This window comes from Anomaloglossus baeobatrachus, chromosome 3 (assembly GCF_048569485.1).
Source record: "Anomaloglossus baeobatrachus isolate aAnoBae1 chromosome 3, aAnoBae1.hap1, whole genome shotgun sequence".
NCBI lineage: Eukaryota > Metazoa > Chordata > Amphibia > Anura > Aromobatidae > Anomaloglossus > Anomaloglossus baeobatrachus.
This window is the reverse complement of record NC_134355.1, coordinates 289,976,478-289,989,680: the sequence shown is the minus strand read 5'-3', so window position 1 is coordinate 289,989,680 and position 13,203 is coordinate 289,976,478. Positions and strand designations below refer to the sequence as shown.

At 43.1% G+C, this 13,203-nt stretch overlaps 1 protein-coding gene across 18 annotated transcripts in view; it reads right to left on the bottom strand.

Moving 5' to 3' along the window:
- PTPRK (protein tyrosine phosphatase receptor type K) overlaps nucleotides 1–13,203 on the bottom strand; it is a 450,255-nt gene that overhangs the window by 247,683 nt on the left and 189,369 nt on the right. For all 18 annotated transcript variants that reach the window (XM_075339909.1, XM_075339911.1, XM_075339913.1 and 15 more), the window contains exon 6: nucleotides 4,964–5,138. In XM_075339909.1, coding sequence (XP_075196024.1) covers nucleotides 4,964–5,138 — 175 coding nt within the window. The remainder of the gene's footprint in view (nucleotides 1–4,963; nucleotides 5,139–13,203) is intronic.

Here is a 13,203-nt window from a genome sequence, read left to right as displayed (position 1 = left end):
GGAGTCAAACAAATCAGTATGTGTACCGAAAACTAATGAACAAGTAATATACTTTATGGACAAGGACATTTTTAGATATCCCAGAAATATTGATATAATAAGCAAATATTCTGCATACCCTGAAACAAAGCCATGTAGGGGGAAGATTGATTAATGGCTTTGCAAAGGTTTTCTAGTATAAAAAAAAAAATTAGCACTCAAGCTTTACATTTTTGGTGCAAGTACAGTCAACTTTGTGCATCTTAATCCTGCAAAAATTAGGAGAACACAGGTGTAAGAAAATCTTACTTGTAATGGAAAGGTTTTGCATAAGAGTATTCACAAGTGGTCTCAGATTTAGGGACTCATTGCATAAGGGACTCAAGCAAAGCAAGCATTTGTTCTTGGTAAATAAATTTGATTGGAAACAATTAGTTGGAAGCAACACAAAAATAATATCTTTACCAAATTACAATTACATAAGAGCCAAAACACAATCATGGTCAATGTCAGGGGCGTAAATATAGTGGTCACAGAGCGTGTGACCACGACCGGCCCATGTAGGGGAAGGGTGGGAGATGCTAGCTGGTTGCGCTTCTGAGGACGCAAATTCAGCTGAAAAATATTGTGGGCAGAGACCCACCGGGTTCCTACACCGCCAGCCATTCCAAGGCTGACAGCTAAGATCAGAGTGCCAGGCCCAGGCGGCGCACAGCAGTGGCGTTAGGAGTCATCTAAAGCAGGCACACAATACCGGATGCCGGCCTCTATGCCGCTATAGAGGACACCATGCATTGTGGGAAAGCAAAGGTGGGAAGAATGGGTTTTTTCTTAATCATTAAAGAACAGTGGCAGAACAAGGAACACGTACACCAGGAAGGGGCCAAAGATGGGGGACATACATATCAAGATGGGGTCATATATACCATTAAAGGACCCACAATGGGAGACATATATTCATGGACAGGGCACCTGATGTGGCACATATACCAGGAAAGAGGACAAATATACCAGAAACTGGTCCAGAATGGGGGACATTAGTACATAATGTGGGTCAGCACATAGGTCTAGGACTTGGAACACTGCAAGGTCTTATTCATCTGACCAACATGCAAAGTGGGGAGAAAAGGGGGGAAGCTAGGAGCAAATTTTACACTGGGGCCACTGTTGACCAAGCCTGCTAAGCCCATTTCACTTGCCAATCATCATGTTTGAATTCCTGCCAAAACTGCTAAGATAACAGCACTTTATTTTCTAACAAGTTTCTGAGACAAACACCTTAAAAATCCCAGTTTGTTTAAAATATTTAAGTTAGTTTAAGCAAATTCTATATCTGTCATAGCATGGAGTAAATAGTCTAAGGGCCCCTATTCATCAAAGCAATTTCACCAGAATTCTGGCGTAAACTGCCTTTTAGGCTATGCGCCCACGGACAAAACATCGTGCGGATTTTTTTACAGCAAAATCTGCAGTATCTACCAGAAAATCGCACCAAAACTTTGGTGCATTTTTTTGTGCATTTTTTATTTGGAATTTCGTGCCGATTTTGGTGTGGATTTTATCCATTGGATTTGGTGGGAAAATATGCACCAAGAACGCACAGATTTGTTGCGGCTTTTTGACCTCACATTCACTTGCATTGGCAAAATCCGCAGGTAAATCCGCACTATTTCCGCAGCGGAAAAAAACGCTGCATGGGCACAAGACTTCAAAAATGCCATAAAAATGGCTGAGGACTCACTCTACTGCGAATTTTCAAGAAATCCACGGCAAATCTGCTAAAAAATAAAACGTGGCAAATTCTGCGATAAATCCACAGCGTGGGCACTAGGCCTTAAGGGGCTTTACATGCTGCGATATAGTTTATGAATTATCGTTGGGGTCACGTTGTTTGTGACGCACATCCGGTGTCATTAACGATATCGCAGCGTGTAACACTTATGTGCGACCTTAAACGATCGCAAAAGCGGCCAAAATAGTTTGCCACGGAGAGGTCGTCCTAAAACAAAAAATAGATTTCCTCTCATTAGCGATGTTGTTCCTCGTTCCTGTAGCAGCACACATCGCTGTGTGTGACACCGCAGGAGCGAGGAACATCTCCTTACCTGCCTCCACCGGCGATGCGGAATGAAGGAGGTGGGCGGGATGTTTACGTCCCGCTCATCTCCGCCCCTCCACTTCTATTGGCCACATGCCGTGTGACATTTGTTCCTATTCACGCCTGTATGTCCCAGGTATACAAAAATGGAGTAACATCACAGCTCGTTTAATTGACGATTAGCTGTAGTGTTCCCTACGCTAGAAATCTTACTTTAGTGAGGAACTGAACTTAGATTGCAGGTGTGGCGCATGGCACTCTTAAGATGTGCCTGATTCATAAAAAGGTGTGAGATTTTGCCAGTATTGATGAGGTGGCGGTACTAGACCTTCTTGAATCATGAAGAGGTATATGACAAAAATCTTAAATCCAGTCCCTGAGTTGAGTAACATTTCTGATTAAGGGAATACAACAGCTTGTCAGAAATTGGATGAGCTGGGGCATCACACCCCCATCATGAGTGAAACCACCAAAAGTTGAAACATTTTTGCGCAACTCTTAACTGTGACAACATTTTGCAACTTTTCAAAAGGAAATTATGACAGAATTCTGGCAAAATTGCTTTGGTTAATTAGGGCCCTTTGCACACCCTTAGAATTCATCAGACTGTGGAGATCGACAAGTTTCACCAGGGCAGGAAAACCCCTTTAATAATCTAGACCGTTTACTATTTAGTATGTTCATATACTCTTCAACACCTTTCTGTGGATTTAATGCTAGTTGTGCATCAGATCCACAGTAGTATTCAAAGAGAACAATTTTCACAATTTTTATGCAAAATCCAAAAGGAATACACATAATTCAACTTATTTGTACAGTGGTGAAAGACCTGCCAAGATTTCTCAAACTGCATGTAAGTAGGATGGCAGAAACCTCATTCACATGTATGCAGTGCAGAAACACATTGAATCTGACACATGTGAATTGGCGCCTTATACAAACACATTTACAATGATTTTCTAATTAAATTATTAGGTGAAGAAACAAAGAACATAAGAAAAGCATTTACAAAACCTTATATACACACACAAGATGGCTACTGCGGACCACTGACCTGACGCCCCCTATACATATGCATCCTCAGCTGAGCATGCACATACATTAAATGGGGAGAAGAGAAATTCACTTGCAAACCCCGGCCAGAAGTACCGTATATATTCTTTGAAAACAAGACGGTTGGGGCTTTGAAATCCTACTTTTCCAAATACCCACTGACGCCAGAGGGTTTGATGAAAAAAATTGTGTGTATGGTCTGCTAAAAAGTGTAAGGTAACTACAAGCACAGTAATAGACTGTATTACCAAGTGAAGATTGAAGAAAAAAAAAATGTCTTTACTACCACAAGCTAAAAACATTCGTGTTTACGCAAAATGAATTGAATGCAATGTTAAAGTCATGACAAAGTAAACTGTTTGCTTTTTTCCACATCCCCTGGCCGTATTAATACCCAGATCAATATTACACAGTAGCAACATCCACGGGTGAAATTCTCATTTGTTCCGAACAGCAAGAGAAAAAAAAGCCCTGGGCATGCCCTGTCACATTGGCTTTAGAAGGAAATGCACTAATAAACTCTTGCCCCTGGGTCATCGCTGACAACGGGCAATTCGCTGCCAACTCACATTAAAGGCTATTCATATCAGTGGCCCCAAACTTTCCCTTAAAATTACCATCTTATATCCAGACATAGCAGGATGTCAGATTTAACGTGCCACTGAGATACAGGAGTCGTCACCATAGTTAATCTTTACTATAGGTTTAACACTACGGACCCTGAACTCCTCCTGGGGTTTTTTTGTGAACTGCAGTTAACATGATTTATCAAATAAACAAAAACCCAACAGGCTTCTACAGAGCTTCATCCGCAGCCCAAAAGACAATACACGGTGATGTGCTGGATTATCAAATTAGGTCCATCTCATAACTTGGGAGGATTTAGAGTCTCATCAGGATAGGCGATAAATAATGTTTTTGGGATAACTTCTTTCATTTGCAGCATTACATTTAGGAGGACCTGTCAATAGGTCGAAGGTGGTCCGGTTACTGTATTCTGATTTTTTTTTTTCTTAAATATTTTTAAATTTGTCACATGGTTACAGAGTTATGGACCTTTTTATTTAGCGCAGATTTTTTTATCATTTTTACTAAGGAGGTGTGGCTCATGTGAATTGTGAAAAGCAGCTTAAAGGCTTGTCCCCAGAGAATCCTGTGAAACGCTCCCCCTCAGTAAGGCTATGTCCGCACTTTGCTTTTTACCTGTTTTTTTGCTGCTTTTTCAACTGCAGCGTTTAATGCCAAAATGGATGTGTTCTGCTTTTCAAGCAAAGTCTATGGGAATTTGGGTTTCTTGTCCGCACTATGCTGTCAAAATGCTGCCTTTTTGTGGCAGCAATTTGGGCAAAAACTCTGCTTTGCAGTTCAAAACACAAATGGCAAAAACAATTGACATGTTGCTTCTTTGAAAAGCAGAGTTTTTGGTGATTCTTTTAGTTTAATAGGGAAAAATCTGGTGACCGGTTCCCTTTAAGAGTAACGTGCTCCCGAATGTTTGAAATGTGACCTGCGCGGCGCAACAGCTCTTTGTCCAGCCAGGGTATGGAGTAAGATTTCAGTCATATAGAAGCATGTATTAAATGAGTTGTGGCATCACACTCCTTTTGGCAAAGCTACTGTACGTGAAACTGCCATGAAAAAGTGCAAAGTTGCAAAATTTTTGTCCAACCACGATCACAAAAATTTTGCAACTTAGCACTGTTTCACGGCAGGTTATTATCTAATGGAAAAATCTTGCATTCTCTGACCTCACCGATAAATCACTCATTGTGTCGGCTGATACATTACATTATCAGAAACCAAACACACCTAAAGGATTAATTTGATTTTTACCTCTGACGATGAGTTGAGCAAAGTTTGAGACTCCAGACCCTCGTTCTGATTGTGTTACACATCTGTAAAGATCTTCATCTGCTTTTGTCACTTCCCGCAACTTGAAAGAGGCAGCAAACCTTCTGTGATTAATGTTTTTTGTTTGCGCCACAGGGATGTCTTCACCATTCCTCTTCTGAAGGAAAAAAAAAATGCTACATTACAATATGAAGAATACTACCAGCAACATAACCCTGTAACGACAAAGCCAATTATCATTTTAATGACCAAGGCACTTTATTTTTTAAGTCTGATGTATCACTTTACGTGGTATGTCAATGTATCCCAATGAATGAGATTGATTTTTGTAACATATTGAATTTTAACAAATGAAATGACAAAAATGTTGAAAAATTTTCTATTTACAAAATTTGAATGCTTATGCTCTTTAACCAGATAGTTATACCACACAAACTAGTTGCCAAAATTTCTCATATGATTTTATATCGGCATCATTATTCAAACTTCATTTTATTTTGTTAGGATGGTAGAAAATAACTGAAGAGAAAAGACTTCAAGGGACCTTTACATCAGACACCTCTTAAAAATATTACATTTTTAAAACAGCACCCATCAAATTATTCAAAACCGCCATCACAAAATTTGTCAGCCACCTTCAGGTGCTACACAGGAATTAATACAAATTGTTAATGTATTTAACAGGCCCCACATTGGTGATTTTCACAAGGGATAATAGTAGACAACGGACCCCACAATTTATTGCGCAAATATTCCAAATCAGTGCAAAATCCCATTTTTCGTTAAAAATCTGCTTTTTGAGAACAAGACAGGGCTTCAAGGAGACAAATTCTTGGAGCGCAAATATGGTTGGAGTAGATTGCAAATGCAGCATGGTATCAGTAGAGTGACTACGATGCCCAAACTACACAAATCCTCCCACCCTAGAAACGACCTAATGTTGGAAACTAGATTTCTCAAGAAATTTATCTAGACGTGTGGTGATCATATTGAACCGGCAGGTGCTTCTCAAAACCTTCTAACATTAGGATGCAAAAACTAAAGAAAGCGCATTGTGGAAAATTTATACCCCAAGGAATTCAACTAGGGGTGTAGGGGGTGTAGTAAGCATTTTAACCCCCATGTGCTTCCGAATTCTTTTAAGATAGGGCTGTGAAAATTCGAAATGACTATTTTTCTCTGCAAAATGTTAATTTAGCCTCAAATTTTTAATTCTTACAAGTGGTAGTTGTAAACATGGCATGGACTCAAAAGTGTGTAAATGTAATTTCTACCGAATATGGCAATACCCCATAAGTGGTTGCACATTATGAGCCCTGTTGTGTGCTCAAACAATAAAGGAGCACCTCTTGACTTCTGGCATATAGATTGTTTGTATAGATGGTGGGCACCATTTTGCAGAGTCTCAGAAAAGGCAGAACCACCACCAAAAAAAGACAAGTGACCCCATTTTGCTCAAGGTACTCATCTATAGGTGCATTGTGTATTTTGAACCCACTGCTGCTTCACTATTTTATAACATTGGGTTGTGTTACTTACAACAAAGATGGGCTGAAGTTGTACATCGCCCAGGCCAAAAACTAGTACTCTAGCAGGATACAGCTAAACCCCCATTAAGTGGAGGCATCACTTGTGCAGGAGGAGCAAATCACACACACACTTTCATGGAATGGAGGGGGCGATTGCTGGATGATAAAACTGCACACTGATGTCTGGCATAGAGCGCTGTTCACACATGCAGATACACAGTCACAAGCACGCAGCCTATTCGGTGACGCCCATACTATTAGATCAGGCGGGCTGCCAAGCCGTACTCCATCTGTGCACCATACAGGGACAGGAACTCTAATATCATCGCCATATGATAGGAGCTGTATTTTTTTGTTCAGACAGAGCTGTAGTAGGACTTTTGATTAAGAGGACAAAAGAACGTTTTAAGTTATACAGTGGAACCTTGGATTACGAGCATAATTGGTTCTGGGACTGTGCTCTTAAACCAAGTTACTCTTATAGCAAAGCAAATTTTCCCATGTAAAATAATTGAAACGCAGACAACTCGTTCCACAACCCAAAAATATTTACTGTATTTATACAAATTTAGTCATAAAATTATTACAGTACACTAATACAAAATACTGTACAGTAAAAAAAACATAAAACAAATTAAACTGCATGTTAGGTTACAACAGAATTGTTGGTATGCGGGAGGTACAGTATAGAGAGAAAACTGATGTATAAATATCACAATTTTTATTCTATTATAGTACACAAAAAATACACCCCCAAATCTATTCACCCCAAAATAGGGGCAGAACTAAGCCAAATGTGGGGTAGGAATACTGCACAGGCAATTACATTACAGCAAGCAATGTGCTGTACTGGTTAGCAGAAAGAACGCAGTTGATGTGTTCGACTTCAAGAAAATGGCTGCGGAGGTGGCGCGTGCGCAGATTGCTGCAATGGACTTCAAGAAAATGACTACTAAGTCCTATCTGCGTACACGCCGCCTCCATAGCCATTTCCTTGAAGGTAATCTCATCAACCACGGGCAATTCAATGGAACCCACAGTCCGCCAGCAGATCACTGGCGCCTGCCGCCGTGACACTCCCTCCTCCGAGCCCTCAGCATCGCCGATCCTGCCCTTCTGTGAGCCTCTTGAGCTGCTCCACCACTGCCGCTCCCTCCTGGTAAGACATTATAAGACACTCTAGGATTATAAGGCTGACCCTCACTTTAACATTAAAAATAAGTTTTTCTTATTTTCCTCCTCTAAATTTGGGTGTGTCTTATAATCTGATGCGTTTTTTTAAAACAAAAAATACAGTACTTGATACACTGCTGATTTTGCCAGTTTTCCCACCTGCAAAGAATGCAGAGGTCTGTAATCTTTACCATAAGAACACTTAACTGACAGGGAGAATAAAAAAAATCCAGAAAATCACATTGTATGATTTTTAAATAATGAATTAGAATTTTATTGCATGAAATAAGTATTTGGTGAAGCAGTACGGCACATGAAGCACTTTACCGCAGAGAGGCTCTGCTAAACTGCCTATCAGTACATGCCATGATTGGGTCTACTCGCCCCCAGTATCGTGTCACTTCTCTGGTGTTTTACCAGCGAAATGCCCACGGTAACGAGCAGCACTTTCAAGTACAAGTAATCACAATTACTACAGATGACATCGCAATGATAGAAGTGTGGTTTCAAGTTATATGGCATACTAAAGAACATTGTAAGAAAAAAAATATATCCTGAGGCCATTTAGGATTGTGTATGATACAGTGATACATTATGGGGATTGGACGTCAGCAACCATTTTCTGCAGGGGAAAAAAAAAAAACAAATAAAAATATGTTGGGTTCTATCTCTCAATCTCTGCACATAAGACAATAAAATGTCGATTTCAGGGCAGAATTATTGGATCACGATCCTTGCCTGTAATTTCAAGAACTGAACAGAGGTCATCCACGGAGCCAACTCCAGTCTAATCAAGGGAGAATCACAGCATTAATCAGACTGTCAGAAGTCAGGGCACATCTGCTGCTGGGAGATAAGGTATACAGGGCTGTGAAAGTTATTTTACAACTGTAAACCAATATAAAAAGGGCTAACAATAAGAATACAACATATTTACCCACATGTATATGAGTTTCAAGCCTCGGAAAAGTAGATATGTGGTAGAGAATTATCTCCAGTTAATAGTACGGTAGTATATTATCAATGACATAATCATCCTCGCTATAGTCTGAAATAGTCAGCAATAGAAAATAATGCAGGTTAATGAATGACATTTTCTCCTTAGGATAGGTCATCAATATCTGATCATTAAGGGTGATTTCTCGTCACCCGTCCGGAACTCTTCACTCAGTTGCAGGGCTGCACAGGACAGCTCCATCAACTGTATAGTGGTCGCGGTTAGATACTGCATATCTGTTCCCTATTCTAATCATTAGGAGGTATATGTGCAGTAACTGCTCATGGCCAATATGCCACCTACTGAGCTATGCAGCTCCTCAAGTGAGCAGTTCTGGTAGCTGGCAGGAAGACCTGATCGGTGGGAGTTCTGGGTGTCGCACTCCCTCCTATTAGACATTGATGATCTATCCTAAAAATAGATCATCAATGGTAAAGACCTGGACAACCTCTTTGAACATTTTCAGATGAGTTAGATAAGCTCCCGTCACATTTAATGACTTTCCAGCAATCCAGACAACGATAAGACCTGATGGGGATCGCTGGTAAGTCGCTACTTGGTCGCTGGTGAGATTTCAAACAGTCAGATCTTCCCAACGATGCAGCAGCGATACAGCGACCGTAGTGTCGCGGGCGGAGGGGTTGGGAACGCCGCTCGCCTGGAACCGCTGGAGCTCGGGTCCAGTGCTTCTGCTCCTCGGTGGCTCGAGCACGGGGCCGGACCCGGGGGCTCGAGCAGCGCCTCCTCGCCCACGAGTGAAAAGGTGGAGGTTTGTGGTGGGATGTTTGGGGATGTCGGTCGTGACGCCACCCACGGGTTGTGGTGATGGTGGGCACCACCGCTGCTGGTGACGGGGAATCCCGGGAGCGATGGCGGAGAGCAGCTAAGGTGTTGACCCCTCCGTGGGTAGGGGCTGTTGGTCCCGGGGCCCCGATTGGGGAGTAGGGAGGAGGTATAGGTGCAGGTGCTGATGCGGGGAGACAGCGTGGGCGCGGGTGCACCGTTGCGGTGCCGGATGGCACTGTTGTACTCACTCAGACACAGAAGGACAGAGTCTCTGGTAAACCAAACGACTGGATGGACGGGGCCCACAGCCGGCTGCGGTGTTCTCACTCTCCCCGGACGGGTTGATGGTGGCTGTCGTTTTCATGCACCTGTGTGAATGTGTTTGACGCCTATGGCTTCCCACGGGTAGTCCGCTCCCCGGCGTGTACGTTTCGGGAGAGCCCGTTTTTCCCGCAGGCGCTGGCCCTTGGATCTCTGGCCCTTGGCGGTGGCACTTATCCGGACGGGTTGGGCTGTTGCCTTCTGATGGGACTTAGGTGGGAATGAACCCCTGAGGTCCAGACCGCAATTAGAGAATTTGACCTTTTTGGCGGCTCCTAGCCTAGTCGGGGTCTGAGTACCCTGCCTTGGTGCTTGGCTTCAATCTGCTCCCCGGTTCGGTACCGGCGGGCCACCGCCCGACCCCGGTCCTACGGTTCCGCTGACCTACACCACCTCCTGCAGGCGGCCACCACCATCTGCTGACCTTGCTGATCGTGCCTGGGCTCCAACCGACCGTCTTTACTCCACTCACTTTCACTGTCTACCACAAAACTCTACTGTCTGTTCCCGCCTCCAAGCCTGTGAACTCCTCAGTGGGCGGGGCCAACCGCCTGGCTCCGCCCCACCTGGTGTGGACATCAGACCCTGGAGGGTGGCAACAAGGATTTTTGGTTGACTGGTGTCACCTAACCAGGGGAGGGTGTGTGTGTGTGGTGTTAGTGTACTGTGACCCCTGGGGGTCCAGGGCGTCACAGTAGCGACCTGTATAACGATGTCAGTGGTACATGTCTGAGCTCTGAGTCGTCACAGAGGACGTAGGTAAGGCGTTTAAACACACTGATGCATCCTGCCCAGCCGGACCTCGACGATCAAAAAATGGTCCAGGCCATTCCGACACGACCAGCGATCTCACAGCAGGGTCGCTGTTATGTGTCAAACATAGCAAGAACGCTGTCGGTCGTTGTTACGTCACAGAATCTGTGATTCAGCAGCGATCTCGCTATGTGTGAAGGTACCTATAGGGTGGCACTGTTATCAATAACAGGTTTTTCTAATCCTTGACAAACCATTTAAACTTTTATCTCCTCTGACTACACTAGCATTTTGTAACTTGCAGTTGATAAAAGGCTTAAATATTGGATCCATCTGTCAGATGGTTTGAAGATTTTGTCTTTGTGCATGTGGTTTACTAATAAAGTGTTGAACCGAAGAGAAAAGAACGCTGACTTTCTTTACATTCATATATTATTCTGCTGCTCAGGCTGCCGTGCACCCAAGATGTGATTGACCCCGCAGTGGTTATCCGTATTAGAGTGGAGAGGTTTGAAAAATGAAAAATATGACTAAAGTACACATTTCTAAAACCATGATAAGAACACATTCATGTGTTAAAGTTCATACAAGGACCTTGATGCATGGACTTGGTCCATAAATCTCATGATCCAAACCATGGTGGCCAACTTGATTTTATTTTCTTTCTGGACAACTTATCAAAAGATTACGGACACCGAATTTTTATGGACACATGGAAAACCATAATACATCCTTATAATTATAAGTGATACATGTCTACAGCACCTAATTCTGTTAAGAAAACATTAGCTGCATTCTCTTTTAACTGTAAAATGATAATTGCTATCAAAATAATCTATATAAGTGTCTTCAGCTTCAAAAAAATTACAAATGCCTTAAATGTTGCTTATAGACACGGTAAAAAAGTGCCCTATTTTTATGGACTGTCCTAGAACTTCTGGACAGTCTGCTTTCCTTACCTGAACTTAACCTCATGTATCCCTAGGAGGCTGCCAAAGCTGGGCCAGGAGATCGCAGTCATTCCGTGCAGCATGAACTATGCTTTAAGGCCGGGACCACAAGGGGGACTACTGCGATCCTCACATGACACTCGGCTCACACTGGCAGCACAGCGGGAGCAGAGTATCATGCGAGTGTCACTACGACTGCTGCGGGGGGGGGTGTCACTGAGGAGAGGAGGGCTGACGCTGAGGAGGGGAGGGTCGGCTATCGATTTTTCTCCCTCTCTCCTCCGTTGCTGGCTATTGCCATTCTCGCTCTGCACTCGCAGTACACTGGTATGCTGCGAGTGCAGTGCGATTTTTCTCTCACCCAATAGACTTGAATGGGTGCAAGAGAAAGTCTTGCATTACAGTCACAGCATGCGACGACTGTTTTCTCGGTCCGATTAGGGCTGAGAAAATAATCGCTCATTGATGCAGGGACTTAGGCTTAGCGCTGGCTCCTTGCTCTCCTAGCTACAGTACACATCGGGTTAATTACACGATGTGCACTGCAGCTACATGTGCAGAGAGCAGGAGCCGGCGCTGGCAGCGTGAGAGCGGCGGAGGCTGGTAACGAAGGTAAATATCGGGTAACCACCTTGGTTACCCGATGTTTACCTTGGTTACAGCTTACCGCAGCTGCCAGATGCCAGATCCTGCTCCCTGCTCGCTTCATTTCGTCGCTCTCTCGCTGTCACACACAGCGATCTGTGCGTCACAGCGGGAGAGCGACGACCAAAAAATGAAGCTGGACATTCAGCAACGAGCGGCGACCTCACAGCAGGGGCCAGCTCGTTGCTGGATGTCTCACACAGCGACAGCGACGGGACGTCGCTGCAACGTCACAGAAAATGGTGACGTAGCAGCGACGTCGTTGTCGCTGTGTGTGACACCACCTTTACTGACAGATAAAGGGAACAAACATTTGTTACCTAAGAAAAACAGAAGATAATTGGTATATAGTAATAACATTTTAAGGGGCAGGGCAAAGAAAAAGAATTTTACCGAAATTTTACAAACTTGATGTATTTCTATTAGTGGGAGAAAGCAATTGTGAGTAGATTGGAATCACAAGTACAGTTTTTCTGGACCCTTTTTGGTGAAGATTTGGTGCAATCATTAGTGTCAAAGCCAGAAGTCGTCGCGTAAGGAAATATAAAGGATGGACGTGTAATTCTCTTACCTGGATCCACCTCTGGCTTTGACAGGAGAGAAAAAAAAAACACCAAGAACTGACTGCAAGTGGTTCCAGCCTCATCCTCAGTCCAATCATGAAGGATATTTAGTTGATTACTTTCATTAACATTCATTAAAGGTTGATTTATGGCAAATCAAAAGGGAAGGGTATTTCATTTATTTTAATTCATTGAACTACCACTAGCTACGGCAAGGATGGCATTATCCCTTCAACAAGTTTTTCTGCCATTTAATTAGGGTACCTCAGCCTAAAGCATATCAGTAATTCAAAGCATCACTTTCAATAAAGAGTTTTAATTACTTTGGTTAATATTTTAAAGGACATCATACTGATGTGAATGCTGCAGGGCTAGCAGTAATATGTATGGTCTCCCTAACAACTTTTATAAATGGAAGTGTGTAGAATCTGATATAAGGACAGAAGCCGTAAATTATTCACACAGTGCGGAAGGTTCAACAGACCGGGCACAGTATGAAATGCGA